This window comes from Dipodomys spectabilis, unplaced genomic scaffold (genome assembly GCF_019054845.1).
Source record: "Dipodomys spectabilis isolate Male_0828 unplaced genomic scaffold, ASM1905484v1 ptg000228l, whole genome shotgun sequence".
In the NCBI taxonomy this organism is placed as follows: domain Eukaryota; kingdom Metazoa; phylum Chordata; class Mammalia; order Rodentia; family Heteromyidae; genus Dipodomys; species Dipodomys spectabilis.
In genome coordinates, this window is record NW_024870905.1 from 10,926,531 (window position 1) to 10,945,157 (window position 18,627).

The 18,627-nt window shown below is 45.1% G+C and overlaps 1 protein-coding gene across 1 annotated transcript in view; it reads right to left on the reverse strand.

The window, feature by feature from the left end:
- Positions 1–1,007: 1,007 nt before the first annotated feature.
- Nrg4 (neuregulin 4) overlaps positions 1,008–18,627 on the reverse strand; it is a 30,751-nt gene continuing 13,131 nt past the window's right edge. The window contains exons 3-4 of the mRNA XM_042697746.1: positions 2,280–2,426; positions 1,008–1,131 (exon numbers count right to left, since the gene is read on the reverse strand). Of these exons, the coding sequence (XP_042553680.1) occupies positions 1,008–1,131; positions 2,280–2,426 (271 nt within the window). The remainder of the gene's footprint in view (positions 1,132–2,279; positions 2,427–18,627) is intronic.

Consider the following 18,627-nt stretch of genomic DNA (forward strand, 5'->3'; position numbering starts at 1 on the left):
TCATGCATGCAAGGCAAGCGCTCTACCACTGAGCCACCTTCCCAGACCCACCATAGCTTCTTCATCTCTTCTTGAAGCTTCGTGGATAGCTGATTGCGGTAGATGGGTTCTACAGCGCTCTGCCAGACATTGCTTGCATTACAGTAATTCTTGTCATTTTTCCTAAGACCTCCATGTTTTCCTAAGGACTTTCCTTGAGTGATTTTTGCCTAGTACTTAGCTGGTGAGCCACCGCCCTGCTGGCAGGTGGCATGTGCGCCAATGAGCATCCAGCCCCTGGCCACCTGATCCTCTCAGCACAAAGACAACTTCGTGGTATGATGGTCTTTTATTCAAGGAAGGAAAGATGGGCATTTAAATTACGTTGTCTTTTGCTGTTTCATTTTCTGCCTTTGTTGACAGGAATGTGGTTCAAAACTTTGGTGTTCTCTCCGTGTTCTCCATGACCTATGTCAAAAGTAACATAAGCCAGGCATGGGGGCCTGTCATCCCAGCTACTCAAAAGGCTGAGGATCATGGTTCAATGGCAGCCTGGGCAAGAAAGTCTGTGAGGGTCTTAATCTCCATTTTTTTTTACTTATTTATTTTTGCCAGTCCTGGGACTTGAACTCAGGGCCTGGGCGCTGTCCCTGAGCTTCTTTTGCTCAAGGCTAGCACTCTACGACTTGAGCCTCAGCTCCACTTCCAGCTTTTTCTGTGTATGTGGTGCTGAGGAATCGAACCCAGGGCTTCATGCATGCTAGGCAAGCACTCTACCACTAGGCTACATACCCAGCCCCTTAATCACCAATTAACTACTAAGAAAAAAAAAAAAAGCCAGAAGTGGAGCTATGGCTCAAGTGGTAGGAAGCAAAAGAAGCTCAGGGAGAATGACCAGGCTATAAGTTTGAACCCCAGGACTGGCACACATACAAAAAGTTATCGTCCTGTGAAAAATAGTTCGTAGTATGCAAATCCACCTTTTCTGAATGGACCTAACCTAAATCCGTGTAAGCAAGGACCATGTCTCAGTGTCCCTCGGAGCTGGGGCACAGCCCGGGGCTGTACTCACGGTGGCCGGCGCTGGCACCGTCCGCCTCCACCAGGCTGACCTCACACGGGCTCCACCGGGACCTCGGAAGATGCCCCCTCCTGACAGGAGAGAGAGACGATGTCACAGAACACAAAGTGACATGTGCACATCTGGGGACTCAAGGTCTTTCCATAGTTAGTGGAAATCACCTGAGCCCCACCCCCCAAAGGGCGCCCCTTCATTGAGTAAGCCTCACAGTGCAGGAAGCTCCGCCCTGGGGCTGAGAGGTGCCTCTTGGTCCGTTCCCTTAGGGGGCATGGCTGATATCTCAGCGGGGAGGGGGCGGGCAGGGGGTGGTTAATGAACTCATGCTTTTTTGTATGTGTGCCCATCCCAGGGCTGAACTCAGGGCCCAGGCACTGTCCCTGAGCTTCTTTTGCTCAAGGCTAGCACTCTATCACTTGAGCAACAGCACCATTTCCCGCTTTTTCTGTGTATGTGGTACTGAGGAATCGAATCCAGTGCTTCATGCATGCTAGGCAAGCTCTCTACCACTAAGCAACATCCCAGCCCAGCTTCAATTTTTTTAAGGATCAACTTACATGAATGAAAATGAACTCAAACCATTTCTGCCATAACAAAATGCTGTGTTTTTCCTAAATGCCCCTTGGCCTTCAGGAAACACTGCTGGTTCTAGCCCTGATTTTATCATTAGCAGGGTGCCATTTGGGCCTCATTCAGAGATGGAACTACTATTACCAAGGGGCAAAAGACTTTCCACTTAAACCAACTGCAACTACTAATGGATCAAAAAAAATGTTACAGTAAAGGATGGCCTGGTCTCATTGCGCGCGCGCGTGTGTGTGTGTGTGTGTGTGTATGTGTGTGTGTGTGTGTGTACTGGGGCTTGAACTCAGCGTTAAGCTCTTGCTCAGCTTTCTTGCTCCATGCTGGTGCTCTACCACTTGTGCTAGGTCTCAACAGCTTTTTGCTGGTTAAATAGAAACGGAGTCTCACAGACTCTCCTGCCCAGGCTGGGCTTCCCACCTGCATCTCCTGATCTCCGCCTCGGTGTCCAGCTCAGTTCTGGGGTTTGAACCGGGCCTCGGGCTGGCTAGGCAGGCTCGTCTCACCTGAACCATGTCCTAGTCCTAAGGCACTGTTAGAGAGAGCTTGCTAAATGTAAAGGAGGGCCTGGAAGAGCCTCCGCACGTGAAGAGCGTGTCCGTGACCCAGGGCACCATTGCTTTCTCATTGTTCTCGTTACCTGCAGAGGAAGTAGAGGGCTGCAAAGGCCACGGTCACCAGCACAGCCAGCGCCACCACGCCTGCAGGCACGTTGCTTTTGCTCTGGACGCTGAGGCTGGGGAGGAAAACCTCTTCACAGCGAGCGCCTGTGTAATTCTCCACACACCTGGAAAGAGAAAATCCCAGGGAAGGTGAGCTGCAACGCTCCACTCACTAATCTAGACAGCACACAGTCTCCAGCCCAAGTGGTGAATTGTAAGCAGGAAGTGGACAAGATTCTCCTGTGAGGCTCACAGAGTGACACTTCCCGCCAAGCACACTCGTTTATACTTATTGTCTTTTCTGGTTTTTTAAAATGGTCCTTTTTATTTTTAATACAATGGTAATCCCACAGTTTTTTCGAGTCTTTTCAATGTCTTCAACTCTAGAATTAAAATACATTCAGTCTTCTTTGAGATTTCTTCTCTTCTTCCTCTTTTATTTTTGTCAGTCATGGGGCTAGAACTCAGGACCTGGGTGCTGTCTCTGAGCTCTTTTGCTCTACCACCTTGAGCCACAGCGCCACTTCTGGTTTTCTGGTGGTTAATTGGAGATAAGACTCTCAGAGACTTTCCTGCCAGGGCTGGCATTGAACTGTGATCCTCAGATCTCAGCCTCCTGAGTAGCTAGGACGACAGGCATGAGCGACCAATGCTCAGCTTCCACTTTATTTTTAGGGTGAGGAGTCTCACTGGAGCTCTTGGCTCAAAGGATTCTCCTGACTCAGCCTCCTGAGTAGCTGAGACTACAGACATCCTCGCCAGCCCCGGCTTCTCTTCTAAATTTCCAATGATATAATTATACATATGTAATTCAAATTCAACTAAAATGATTTTGATTGTTTTGGGGAGAGCTGTAAATCTAAATATAATTTTTTCTTCTTAAAATTACTGACTGGCAATTCCAACCCCAGTATTAGATAACCAATCCCTCATTCACTGTGTAGCAAACAGTGCCTTCCTGAGCACGTGCTAACTTTCCCACATGGCGGCCCCGCTGACCTCAGGCCTCTCCACATGCTTCAACACTGGCTTCAGAGGTGGTTGCAACTGTAGTATCTGCTCATTCTGCTTGCATTATTATTTGCTTTTCCGTATTGAGAATTATCTTGTTCTAGCTAATATTTTTCAGCTGGTTACTTTTAAGAGTTTGGTGACAAAGCTAACGATATAGTTCAGTGTAGAACGTTTGCCTAGCACAAACAAGGGCTGAGCCTCCATCCTCAGCGCTACAGTGTACGTGTGTGGTGTGCATGCACACACACGCGCGCGCACACACACAAATACACACACACTATCACCAGATAAACACAGAGGGAAGGGCATGTTCCCACTTAATGAAACCAGCTCAAAATTCAGTTTTCAAAAGTACATCTAAGCCTAATGCCAGTGGCTCATGCCTGTAATCCAAGCTACTCAGGAGGCTGAGATTTGAGAATCGTGGTTTGGAGCCAAGCCCAGGTAGAAAAGTCTATGAGACTTTTATCTCCAGTTAATCACAGAAAAGCTGGAAGTGGTGCTGTGGCTCAAGTGGTAGAGTGCTAGCCTTGAGCAAAAGGAGCTCAGGGACAATGCGTAGGCCCAGAGTTCAAGTCCCACAACTGACCAAAAAAAAAAGTCTAGAGTCACCAAAAGAAGAAAATAGACACCTTAATTCAGTAACAATTGTTTTGTGCTTTCCAAAGTTTTCCCCAAGAAAAATTTTAGCCACAAAAAAATTCCCTGTCCTATTGTAAAATGATTCTAAGGTTTTAAAATATTTAAAATGGTATCTAATTTCCATTGTGGAAAAAACCTAGAACTCTAACTCCTAAAATGAAACAGTATCATTACTTTCAATGAGGCAAGTTTCTTCTTTTTTAAAAAAAGTTATAAACTGGCTAGGAATATGGCTTAGTGGTAAAGTGCTTGCCTAGCATGCATGAAGCCCTGGGCTTGATTCTTCAGTACCATATAAACAGAAAAAGCTGGAAGTGGCACTGTGGCTTACGTGGTAGAGTGCTAGCCTTGAGCAAAAGAGTTCAGGGACAGTGCCCAGGTCCAGAGTTCAAGCCCTATGAGGGACAAAAAGAAAAAAAGTATGTCGAGTCACCAAAAGAAGAAAATAAACACCTTAAATACCTTAATTCAGTAACAATCATTTGTGCTTTCCAAAAGTTGTTTTTTTTTTTTTTTGGGGGGGGGGTCCGGTCATGGGGCCTGAACTCTGGGCCTGGGCACTGTCCCTCAGCTCTTCAGCTCAAGGCTAGTGCTCTACCACTTGAGCCACAGCGCCACTTCCGGCTTTTTTCTTTTTGCTTATGTGATGTTGAGGAATTGAACCCAGGGCCTCATGCATGCAAGGCAAGCGCTCTACCACTGAGCCACCTTCCCAGCCCCCAGAAGTTTTTTTTCAAGAAAAATTTTAGCCACAAAAATTCCTTGTCCTATTATAAAATGATTCTGAAGATTTAAAATATTTAAAATGGTATTCTATTGTAGGGAAAAAAATCCCAGAACTCTAACTCCTATCATTACTTTTGATAAGGCAAGTTTCTTTAAAAAAAAAAAAAAAAAAAGCTATAAACTTGGGCAGGGTCTGAGTGGCTCAAACCTGTAATCCTAGCTACTCCGAAGGCTGAGATCGGAGGGTGGAGGTTCAAAGCCAACCCTGACAGAAAAATCCTTGAAACTCATCAACTAACCATCGAAAAACCAGAGTGGAAGTATGGCTCATGCAGTAGAGCAGCAATCCTAAGTGAAAAGGCTAAGGGACAGTGCCCAGGTCCTGAGTCCAAGCCCCAGGACCAGCATATAAAAAATATAAATGAATGAATAAAGGCAAGCTATAAAGTCATTATTTAGGTGTCTCAGGCGATTAAAGTTTAGGTGACATTCAACTTCAGAGAGAAAAAGACAAAGTAGCTGATGGACTGGTGACGTGCGTGGCATGAGAAGGGGTGGTGGGGCAAGCGCAGGCAGGAACAGCTAAGCACCATGGGGCCTCAGTCACAGTCAAGGGGAAAACACAAGCCCCTCTTGTGATTGTGTAACCAGTCAGATCAGAGCTTACAGAAAGGCAAAGGAAATCCTGTGCTTCTCCTGCTTGCTGGCTGTGCCATCTGGGACAAGTCACTGTACTCTGTTGCACTGCATAGAATGAAATGCTAAGGAAAATGAGTGCTAGCCAAGGTGAAGAACATGCTAATCATCCAGTGTGCTGCTATTCTTATTATTGTTATTATTATTAGTAGTAGTAGGAGTAACAGTCAGTCATGGGGCTTGAACTCAGGGCCCGGCACTGGGGCTCACACCTGTAATCCCAGCTACTCAGGAGGCTGAGATCTGAGGACTGCAGTTAAGATCAGCTGGTCCTGGGTCCCCTTTAGGTAAGAATTCAGCCTTTGCACCTCTCAAGTTAGGAGATGGTTACCATTCAAAGAAAACCATCCCCAACACCTCTGTGATGTAGATTAGAACAAAGTCCTTTTCCTCCCCTGCGTTCACTTTTAGCACTGTGCCAAATGCTTTATCAAACATCAAAGCATGCATTGATTTTTAGAATAAATTTACAGGTAGTAGAGAACAGTCTTGTGTGTGGATCAGAAGAGCAGGTGCAAATGCATGAACCAGCCGTTCTGTGTAGGCCTGTGTTTGTGAGGGCTTTCTCTCCAGAATCTCACCCAGATGAAAGACGCTTCGCTAGTATTCACAGCAGAACAATTGGTCGATCTTCCTTGACTTTACCATGTTTACAGCAAAACTTAAAAAAGAGGCTAAAGCCGGGTGCTGGTGGCTCACGCCTGTAATCCTAGCTACTCAGGAGGCTGAGATCTGAGGATCAGATCTGAGGATCTGAGCCAGCCCGGGCAGGAGAGACCGTGAGACTCCTATCTCCAATAAACCACCAGAAAACCGGAAGTGGCGCTGTAGCTCAAGTGGTAGAGCGCTCGCCTTGAGCTGAAGAGCTGAGGGACAGCGCCCAGGCCCAGAGTTCAAGCCCACGACCGACAAAAAAAAAAAAAAGAGGCTAAAGCCATTACCAGTGGTTCATACCTGTCATCCTAGCTACTCGGAAGGCTGAGATCTGAGGATCTTGGTTTGAAGCCAGCCTGGGCAGGAAACTCAGTCATGATGCTTCTCACGCCGCTAATTAAAGCAATACACATTTAGGTCTGCTTTTCTACCTGACTCGTTCAAGAGGAACCCCTCAGTGCCACGCAGCTCCACACATTGCCACCCTGGGAGGATTAAGTCCTGCTCTAATGCTCCAAATGATGTTCCCTGTCACCTTCTGAACTCAGGGTATCCCTTTCATAACTCATTATCATCCCTAATCTCCTTTGGAAGGCAACTTCATCATCAGTAAGACTCCATTTTCTGCTCAGGAATATGGAGCACAGTAACAGCTGTGACCTTTGACTAGCTCTAACAAAGAGAGCCCAGCGTCCTCAATGAATTCGTTCAGTAGAACAGATTGGCCAGTGCTTTGTCAAGTGTATGTGTGTATATGTGTGTGTATGTGTGTAATTATTGTGTGTGGGAAATGGGCTTTGTACACACAGCTTTACATCTGCTCAGCAGGCACTCTACTGCTGATCCACACCTCCAACTCTTCTTTTTTTTTGGGGGGGGGTGTCCGGTCCTGGGGCCTGAACTCTGGGCCTGGGCGCTGTCCCTCAGCTCTTCAGCTCAAGGCTAGCGCTCTACCACTTGAGCCACAGCGCCACTTGCGGCTTTTTCTTTTTGCTTATGTGGTGCTGAGGAATCGAACCCAGAGCCTCATGCATGCAAGGCAAGCACTCTACCACTGAGCCACCTTCCCAGCCCCCTCCAATTCTTCTTGCTTGGGTTATTTTTCTACTTTACCCAGATTTGCCTGGACTGTGATCCTCCTACTTACGCTTTCCACCGTAGTTGGGATTACTAGCATGAACCAGAGTTCCCAGACTTTCTGTTGAGATAAGAGTTCTATGAGCTCTTCTGGGCTGGCCCAATCTGTGCCTCCCAAGTAGCTGCAATCATAGGGGTGGAACACTGTGCCCAGCTTATTGATTGAGATGGTTTCTCATGAATTTTTTGTCTTGGTGGAATCCTCCCCATCTCTGCCTCCCTTGTAGCTAGCATTATAAGCAGGAGCCACTATACCCAGCTGTTATACATCGACTGTTTCAGAGCTCAGTAGACAGATGATGATAGAGACCTGTTCTTTGTTGGCTGAGAGATGATAGAAAATCTGGTTAGACTGGGAGAAAATTGTTTCTCTATTTGTCCTTTTGTTTAAGCTCAAGTGGATTAAAAATATCACATCTGTTGGTTACTAAATTCAGTGAAATTTTATGTTTCTCTGTTTACTTTCTTTTTGTGGGGTTTAGGCCTTGAACTCTGGGCCTGGGCACTGTCTCTGAGCTCTTTTGCTCAAGGCTAGTGCTCTACTACCACAGCATCACTTCCGATTTTCTGGTGGTTCATTGGAGATAAGAGTCTCATGGACTTTCCTGCCCAGGATGGTTTTGAACCTTGATCCTCAGATCTCAATCTCCTGAGTAGTAATATCTCCTGTGATTACAGGCGTGAACTACAGCACCCAGCTCTGTGTTTACTCCTGACTTGTACCAAATATACAGATCAGAAGCTTTAAATCCTTTCCATCTCCATACATCGAAACTCAGAAAGGCTGAGGAGGAAGGCATCTATCTACAGAAGATATTAATAAATCATTGCATGGGCTCTCAGATTTAGAAAGCTCTGTTCTGACTGACAGATACTTCATAGCACCCAAATTTCTAGAATAAAGAAATTCAAAGCCAGCCCCAGCAGGAAACTCCATGAGACTCTTATCTCCAATAAACCACTAGAAAACCAGAAGTGACACTGTGGCTCAAGTGGTAGAGCTCTCGCCTTGAGCTGAAGAGCTGAGGGACAGCGCCCAAGCCCAAAGTTCAAGGCCCACAACCGACAAAAAAAAAAAAAAAACTGAGGGGCTGGGAAGGTGGCTCAATGGTAGAGTGCTTGCCTTGCATGCATGAGGCCCTGGGTTCGATTCCTCAGCACCACAGAAAAAAGCCAGAAGTTGCACTGTGGCTCAAGTGGTAGAGCGCTAGCCTTGAGCTGTAGAGCTGAGGGACAGTGCCCAGGCCCAGAGTTCAGGCCCTATGACTGGACCCCCCCCCAAAAAAAATAAATAAACTGAAATTCAATATATATATATTTTTTGTCATTCATGGGACTTGAACTTTTGGACCTAGGACCTAAGACTTGAGTTTTTCTGTTCAAGGCTAGTGCTCTACCATTTGAGCCATAGCCCCATTTCAGTTTTTGTTTTTGGGGGGGAGTTTTTTTGTGCTTAATTGGAGATAAGGGTCTCACAGACTTTCCTGCCCATGCTGGCCTTGAGCTGTGATCCTCAAAATCAGCCTCCCATGCAGCTAAGATGACAGGCATGAGCTACCAACACCCAGCTTCTCATGTTTTAAATACGTTGAACTTCAAACTCTTTTTCACCAAAACTAAGAAATATTTTAACAATACAAATTCCTATGTATAAGAATACATTTTTGGTAAACAAGAATAGCTTAATTTGAGTTTAATAAAAACAGCTATATCTTCTGACTTATAATATTAAGTAGAACACAGACACACATCTGAATTTACTTGAGTCTCTTTTACCTAAATATACCCAGGCTTACTCAAATAAGGGTTTGGAGATAATACTGTTTACACAGTGTGCGCAAAACCAACGAACTGAGTCAAGATTTCCCTGTGTCCTCCAGGCCAGCAGCAGCTGTTGAGGAATGCGCATGCGTTGCCCTGAATGACCAGGAGCCTGGGGCTGGACGAACAGAGGAGGAAACTGGCTATGGGTATTTGTTCACATTACTACTCATGCTTTCATGCTTTATTTTTCCTGATATGGAAAAACCTTCTTTCTTCTAATGCTACCTACAGCCTACACAATTTTAGTAAACCTTGCTTTTATAAACGGAAACAATTCTTTTTTTTTTTTTTTTGGTCGGTTGTGGGGCTTGACCTGGGCACTGTCCCTCAGCTCTTCAGCTCAAGGTGAGCACTCTACCACTCGAGCCCCAGCACCACTTCCAGTTTTCTGAGTGCTTTATTGGAGATAAGTATCACAGACTTTCCTGCCCAGGCTGGCTTTGAACTGTGATCCTCAGATCTCAGCCTCCTGAGTAGCTAGGATTGCATATGTGAGCCACCAGTGCCCGGCTTGGAAACAAAATGCTTTTGATCAAATTTTCATTGAAAACTCTTTGGTCCTAAATTTCAAAATGGAGTCTCCTTGGGAATATAATTATTTCCGTATTTTCAAAAAGGCTCTTCCCCCACTTTCTACTTAGGATAAAACTTGATCAGGCAGGGTAGGACACCCCTCTAATCCAAGCAGTAGGTTCTTGAGTTAAAGAGGCCAGCCTAAGCTACCTAGCAAGGCTCTGTCTCAAAAAATAAAAAAGAAGTCAGGTGCTAGTAGCTCACACCTGTAATCTTAGCTACTCAGGAGGCTGAGATCTGAGGATCACAGTTTGAAGCAGCTGGGCAGAAAAGTCCATGACTCTTATTTCCAATAAACTACTTAGAAAAAGCCAGAAGTGGCACTGTGGCCTAAGTGGCAGAATGCTAGCCTTGAATACAAAAGGGCTCAGGGACAGGTTGAAGCCCAGGACTGGAAAAAAAAAAAAAAAAAAGAAAAAAGAAACCAGAAAAAAGTAAAAAGTGAAAAAGGACTGGATAAATTATCTGGGCCATCAAGGCATAAGCTGGGAAGGGTTTTCAGTGAACTAGGTAAAGCCAACCATTGCCTGTACTTACAGATCATACAGCTACAGAACAAACACTGGTTTGGAATCTGGCTTCTATTCCTAGAAGGTAGAAAGCTCACTGAGTGGCAGGCCAGAACTTTATGATAAATCTAGGGGATTTCAAGACAAGAGGAACTTACCCAAATTTAGCTACTACAGGCAAAATCTGGTGGGAAGCTCTTTCAGCTTGGTTTTCTAACCTTTTTAAAAGTCCACTGCAAGGTTTTCTATGAAAGCTTCCAGGTGGATTTGGTGACCTCCCAGGGGATTCAGTAGTGACTGGCTAAAATGTGCAAAGTCAAGGTGAAGTATATTAACATTCTTCCTACACTCACGGCTGCCCCACAGCAGCACTTCTTATGATTAGAAAGAATCTCTGAGATTATGACCACTGTAACCTGGGAGACTGTCATGAAAAACTATGAAAGACTGAAATAGACATTAAGTTCACTGGGTGCCTTACCCAAGCACCGTCTGTACTGACCAAATAAAGAATGCTTGTAGCCGGGCGCTGGTGGCTCACGCCTGTAATCCTAGCTACTCAGGAGGCTGAGATCTGAGGATCACGGTTCAAAGCCAGCCCTGGCAGGAGAGACCGTGAGACTCCTATCTCCAATAAACCACCAGAAAACCAGAAGTGGCGTTGTAGCTCAAGTGGTAGAGTGCTCACCTTGAGCTGAAGAGCTGAGGGACAGCGCCCAGGCCCAGAGTTCAAGCCCCACGACTGACAAAAAAATAAAGAAAGAAAGAAAGAATGCTTGTGGCCGGGCGCCAGTGGCTCATGGCTGTAATCGAGATTCAAAGCCAGCCCAGGCAGGAAAGTCCATGAGACTCTTATCTCCAATAAACCACCAGAAAACCAGAAGTGGTGGTATGGCTCAAGTGGAAGAACACTCACCTTGAGCTGAATTGCTGAGGGACAGTACCCAGGTCCAGAGTTCAAGCCCCATGACCAACAACAACAACAAAAAAAGAATGCTTGTATCTTTCCAACTATAAGGGAAATATATAGTAATACAAATGATTACTTGCTTTTGTTTTTGTCTTTGTTTCTTGTTTTTGTCACTTGTGGAGCTTGGGCGCTGTCCCTGCACTCTTCAGCTCAAGGCGAGTGCTCTACCTCTTGAACCACAGCACCACTTCCGCTTTTCTAGTGGTTTATTGGATATAAGAGTCTCACAGACTTTCCTTCCAGGGCTGGCTTTGAACCGTGATCCTGAGATCTCAGTGAGTAGCTAGGATGACAGGCGTGAGCCACCAGCGCCTGGCCAGTTTTGCAAATTCTTGCCAGCAAGAATATGTCTGCCGCTTGAATTGTTCTTAGAGCTGGTTATAGCATCTTACTGGTTTCCTCACTAATTAAGGAGTCAAACAACTTCTGTCAGCTTCATTTATATGTATATGCTCAGATTCTATATGTATGATCAATATTTGTATGATCTGACTATATTTGTATGCCCCATCTAGACTGTGTGGCTCCAGCGGAGGGCAGCCGAGCCCTACACACTGCATTTCAGCTGGAATTTTCTAACATCTCAGGGCCTCTGGGCACTGTGTGCTATCCTACCGATGACTCTGAAAATGATCTTCAAACATGTTTGCAGGAACAGACTATGCAGGGAGAATACAGACAACTTTGGACCAAATGATTTACCTTAGATCAAGCATTTTCACTATGGCAGTTGCCAGTGGCTCATGCCAGTAATCCTAGCTACTCAGGAAGCTGAGATCTGAGGATCATGGTTCAAAGCCAGCCTGGATAGGTAAGCCCATGAAACTCTATCTCCAATTGAGCCCCCAAAATAAAAAATAAGACTAAAAATCCCAGCAGTAGAGCTGTGGTTCAAGTGGTAAAGTACTAGCCTTATACTGAAAAGTTCAGGGACAGCCCCAGACCCTGAGTTCAAGTCCTAGGACTGGCATACAAAACCAAAACCAAAACAAAAGCAGAAAACCACCACAAAACCACAAGAATTATACATTTGAGGTTTCTTTTATCTTGAATGACTAAGAATATAAAATTGAAAGATGTGACTTCTTTCAGAATCACAATGTCCTACGGGTCAATTCCTCCCATGTGTGTATTGCATTCTTCAGAAAAGTCATCTCAAAAAAAATTTAAGGGGCTGGGAAGGTGGCTTGGTGGTAAAGTGCTTGCCTCGCATGCATGAGGCCCTGGGTTCGATTCCTCAGCACCACATAAAAAAAGCAGGAAGTGGTGCTGTGGCTCAAGTGGTAGCGCGCTAGCCTTGAGCTGAAGAGCTGAAGGACAGCGCCCAGGCCCAGAGTTCAGGCCCCATGACCAGCAAAAAAATAAAAATAATTAAAAAAATAGGACCACATGACTGGAGCCATCAGGTTCTACTTCTCTCCACTCTTTTCCTGCAGGAAAAGTTAAATGCCAAAAATCACTGGGAAAGAAAGGCATTTGACAAGCCTGACCTTTATTCTTCAATGTGAACAGAGTGTTTTGGGAAGAATGCATTCAAGTGAGGAGAAGAATCATGATCTAAAGTGACACAGATATATACATTTCTGCTGATAATGTCTCTTTCTTATAGTGTCATTAGGACACCAGTTCCCACCAAACAGAAGCAAGCCAGGCATATGGTAGCCTAGCAAAGGCTTAAAATAAGTTACTTCCTTGTGCAATCTCCTACCTGCCTGACAGGATTGTGGGATAACATGATGGGGCCATAGGTCTCAACACTTAGCATAGCCAAGGAAGAGGTTCAATATGAGCTCTGGCCTGAGTTCACACTGCTTTACTAAGTTTAGATATGGGGGCTGGGAAGGTGGCTCAGTGGTAGAGCGCTTGCCTTGCATGCCTGAGGCCCTGGGTTCGATTCCTCAGCACCACATAAGCAAAAAGAAAAAAGCCAGAAGTGGCGCTGTGGCTCAAGTAGTAGAGTGCTAGCCTTGAGCTGAAGAGCTGAGGGACAGCGCCCAGGCCCAGAGTTCAGGCCCCATGACCGGACCCAAAAAAACAAACAAACAAACTAAGTTTAGATATGGTGGAAATGAACACAACATGGGATGATGAAAAAAAAATTTAGCATGCACCCCCAGGCCTTGTGCATGCTAACCACGTCCTTTACTCCCAGACTTCATCTCCAACTTAATCATACAATTTTTTTTTTTTTTGCCAGTCTTGGGCCTTGAACTCAAGGCCTGGGCACTTGGTCCCTGAGCTGCTTTTGTTCAAGGCTAGCACTCTACCACTTGAGCCATAGCGCCACTTCCGGCTTTTTCTGTTTATGTGGTACTGAGGAATCGAACCCAGGGCTTCATGCATGTTAGGCAAGCACTCTACCATTAAGCCACCTTACCAGCCCAATCATGCACATTTTGGCACACTAAAAGTCTAGTTTTTAGTTTTCTGAAATTTATTTGCAAAACTTTAGAAAACATACATATGTAGAGTATTTGATTGGCTATAACGTAAAACTATATACAAAAATCTTATAATCCTAGCTACACAGGAGGCTGAGATTTGAGGAACGTGGCTTGAAGATAGCCCAGGGAGGAAAGCCCATGAGGCTCTTATCTCCAATAAACCACCAAAAAAGCCAAAATTAGAGCTGTGGCTCACGTGGTAAGAGCACTAACCTTGAGCAATAAAGCTCTGGGACAGCACTCAGGCCCTGAGTTCAAGCTCTAGGATCAGCACAAAAATAAATATAAAATAAAAATCACATATCAGGTGATCTGCCCATTCAGAGTACTTGATCTCCATCCTGAAGTGTGACTCTGCATCAATCCCATTTCTCCTCCTGCTCATCTCACCTCTGCTCCCGATGGTCATCTCTCCAGCCGCGGGTTCTCCTGCAGGCTTTGTGTGGTGGCAGTGGTCAGGGCCTGTCCACAGGCCCCAAGCCATGACAACAGGCCGGCTCCCAGTGAGAGGCCTTCCCCCAAGTGCCCACTCCCTGCTCACGCCTGCTGGCAGCCATTCTCTGGCACTTTCTCTTAGCATTACTCCTCTCTGCCCAAGCCTATCATTCTTATCTGAGGAGGGGTCTCCGATGACCACTCCAGCATGAAAGAACCCTTCAGGATTTCCCATTTCTGCACTTTCTCTAAGGCTGATGTAGAATGGAGCCACAAGAATAATATTCTTGAATACTTCTTTAAGGGCACATAAAAATGTAAGTAAGGATCTGCATTTAATACATGTCATCTATGTGTAATGTACTAAGTACGTACTTAATGCTTAGAACAAAAGGAGAAAAGACTACATTCAGATTGAATTACAAATTTAAAGCTGAACAAAGCAAAGTTCCCTTAAATAAGAAGACTGGCTAAGTATGGATTAGAACGCTGGCCACTGGTGGCTCACGCCTAGAATCCTAGCTAAGGTACTCAAGGGGCTGAGGTCTAAGGATAGCTGTTCGAAGCCAGCCTGGGCAAGGAGTCCATGGGACTCTTATTTCCAATGAACCAGCAAAAAGCCAGGAGTGAAGCTGTGGCTCAAATGGTAAGCACCAGCCATTAGCAAAAAACTCAGGGAAAGTACCCATACCCTGAGTTTAAGCCCCAGGCACAAAACCCAACCCAACCCAAACCAAACCAAACCAAACCAAACCACTGACTGACAAACAGTCCACTGACTGACCCGAGAAGCTGCTGGTCTGCAAGGAAACCCAGGACAGGCAGGGTGCAGGGGCAAAGGTCAGCAAGACTACGTAAGCACACAAGGCAGAAAGGCAAGTGCAGCAGGAGACATCCACATTCCATGCCACCCAAGACTATTCCCCTCGTGGAAATAAACCTATCAGGCCAGGCACAGATGCACCCAAACCACATATTTTTTTCTTTTCTCCATAGGCACTAAATAGCATCTGATGACAAGCGCCTCCTCTCCATGTCTATCTACAGGGAAAGAGAATGCCTGGCTCACGTTAACTCAGTCGACTTCAAAAGCTGCCCCCACCCCCTCTTCTTGCTGAGAAATTGACTCCTGACTTGGGCCCATCCATTTACTGGGAGCAGAGCAGCAGCTGGGCATCTCCAATTCCTCACTCTGTATCTGTGTCCTATGTCCTGAGCCATCCTCTCCCACACCCACTTTGTAGCCATCTTGGAATTCAGGAACATTGTTATTATTATTTTGTTGTTGGTGGTGGTGATGGTGGGGCTTGAATTCCAGGTCTGGTCGCTGTCCCTAACCTCTTATGCTCAAGGCTAGTGCTCTACCACTTTGAGCCACAGCTCCACTTCCAGTTTTTGAGTGGTTCATTGGAGATAAGAAAGAGTCTCCCAGGGACTTTTCTGCCAGGGGTGGCTTTGAACAACTTTTCTGCCGGTGTGGCTTTGAACCGATATCTTCAAATCTCAGCCTCCTGAGAAGCTAGGATTACAGGCGTGAACCACCAGTGCCCGGCTAACAGGAAGGTTAACACCTTACCTGAGTGATCTGGAGATAGTGAACAAGAGACTGGCTCAGTCACCTCTAACCCCCTCAGAACACACCTGTGAGCTGGGGCTGTTTTAGCTCTACATCCCTTTCCCACTCTGCCTCCCTCAATTTTCCCTATTTAACCTGAAGCCAATGTCTGCACCCCTGAAGATGGCTGAAGATAGACTAAAGTGCTGTCCTCTCATGGCCGCCAAAGAATCAGTCTTTTTCTGCCCTTCACCATAACAAATTATTTGACATATGAGGATGAGAGGCCAGACCTGACATACAAAACTCCTGGAGTTTGGGTCTGGAGTCTAAGAACTCAGTTTCGGGCTGGGAAGGTGGCTCAGTGGTAGAGCGCTTGCCTTGCATGCCTGAGGCCCTGGGTTCGATTCCTCAGCACCACATAAGAAAAAAGCCGGAAGTGGCACTGTGGCTCAAGTGGTAGAGCGCTAGCCTTGAGCTGAAGAGCTGAGGGATAGCACCCAGGCCCAGAGTTCAGGCCCCACGACCGGACCATAAATAAATAAATAAATAAAAACTCAGTTTCAGTTCTCATTATAAACCAGTACCCTGCCACCTGATTTGGGATGCTTGTTTCGGTATGTATCAGCTCATGAGAGATGAGAGCCCTTCCCGCCATGGTTAGATAAGCAGAGGCAGACCATGGCAATTGCTCCCTAAGTAGATAGCTCGGTTCATTCATAGCACAACACTGTTGCTTTTAACCATAAGAATTGGAGGCTCACTTTGTCTTTCACAAATCATGCATAAGACAAATCACTACATAAGACAGAAGAAAGCAAATCTCTAACACTGGCAAAAGAGTGAGCGGTCGAAAGGTTGGGGAGCCAAAAGGAAGGTCTCTTGAGTAAAAATCACCCTTAGATTTAGCAGATACTCATTCTCAAAACTGGGGGGGGGATGTGCCCAGATTCCACATCATCATACCATAGCTATGACCTGCTTACATCATGTCTTTACATAATAAGAGGACTAGATCTCAATATTATTTTATAACTACAGTGTCTGCTTCTAGCCTCGGTGAGCCGTCATATGAAATGGTGGAGACTGGGAAAACACATAGAGTCTTGTTCACCCCCCGCCCCCAAGAAAAACTTTCCAACAACATGCATTGTGGGAATTGTGTAATAAGGATCCATAAATATCAGTATTGCACATTTCTATCTGATGGCCAGGATTACCTCTATTTTTGGAGTTTTCATTTAACACATATTGGCTGAGATACTTTGTAAAAAGGATGAGATAGGTGTAAAAAAAAGAAATTATCTTAGGGTTTGCTTTTTTTCCCCCATGACCTTCCTCCCACTGGAAACTTCTCACTTGAATACCTTATTAAATTTTAGAAGTTTGAGATTTTTCAGAAGACTTGATGTGTCAGCAACTTAATGGAAGAAGGGAAATGTGAGCTAATTAAGAAGAAAAACAGTTTGGTAACATCTTTGTCTTAATTACAAATAACTTTTTTTCCCCATGCCAGTCCTGGAGCTTGAACTCATGGCCTGGGTGCTGTCTCGGAGTTTTGTTTTTTTTTCCTTTTTGTTTTTGTTTTTCTTTGGCACAAGACCAGGACTTGGACTCAGTACCTGACGGTTTTGCTCACTGAGTAGCATTCTACCAACTGCGTATGCTTCCAACCCTGAGTTGTTTTTTTTTTTTTGTTTTTTGCTCAAGGCTAATGTTGTCCCCTCTGTACAGTATTTTTACAATAAAAAATAAATAAAAATTTTTTAAAAAGGCTAATGTTCTACCACTTGAGCCATAGCTCTACTTCTGGCTATAAAACAACCTTCAAAAGCTCAGGCCCCAGGACCAAATAACCAAAAGCTCCAAAGGGTCTAACTTTCAAATTGGAAAGAATAGAGACTTGTGAGTCAAACTGGGTTGGAACAGAAAGGGCAAGGGAAATCTATACAAAAACAGGAATGTAGACTACAAAAGATAGCTATAACACAGCAGGATGATCAAGTTAAACCAGCTATTTAGCTTGCAGAAATCGTAAGTGGACTGATCACTAAACATAACAGTTTGTAACAAAGTGTTAAGAGGATTTAAACTGGTGTGAGATTCTCACATTACTCAGGAAGAATAAAGGTAGACTATATCAAGAATATATAGTGTAATATCTAGGTTAATCACACAAGAACAGTAAGAAAGGTAATCACAATGCTAATAAAGAGTGAAATAAAAAATTGAATAACGGGGCTAGGAAGGTGGCTCAGTGGTAGAGCGCTTGCCTTGCATGCCTGAGGCCCTGGGTTCAATTCCTCAGCACCACATAAGCAAAAAGAAAAAAGCCAGAAGTGGCGCTGTGGCTCAAGTGGTAGAGTGCTACCCTTGAGCTGAAGAGCTGAGGGACAGCGCCCAGGCCCAGAGTTCAGGCCCTACGACCAGACTCCCCCCCCCCACAAAAAAAAAATTGAATAACCAATAAAAGTGCAATAATGTAGTAGTACTAGGGAAAAAGAAAAGAAGTCAGATAATCAAGAAATAGCAGCAAATCCAGGGACCAGTGGCTCAGGCTTTGTCATCCTCGCTACTCAGGAAGCTGGGATCTGAGAATCAAGGTTCAAAGCCAGCTGGGACTAAAAAGTCCTTGAAACTATTATCTCCAATTAACTACAAAAAAAGCTGTTAATGGCCAGATGCCAGTGGCTCATGCCTGTAATCCTAGCTACTCAGGAGGCTGAGATCTGAGGATCACGGTTCAAAGCCAGCCCAGGCAGGAAATACCATGAGACTCCTATCTCCAATAAATCACCAGAAAACCGGAAGTGGCACTGTAGCTCAAGTGGTAGAGTGCTCGCCTTGAGCTGAAGAGCTCAGGCCCAGAGTTCAAGCCCCATGACCACCACCACCAACAAAAAAAGCTGAAAATGGAGCTGTGGCTCAAGTAGTAAAGCTCTAGTCTTGAATGAAAAAGCTCAGGGACAGTGCCCAAGCTCTGAGTTCAAGTCCCAGGACTGGCACCAAAACAAAACAAAAACCAGCATCAAGATTATAGATTAAGCTGAGATTTATTGGTAATTACACTAAATACAGATAGACTAAATGCTCTAATTAAAAGACAAATTACCAGTGAACTAAAAATACTTTACCTATATGCTGTTT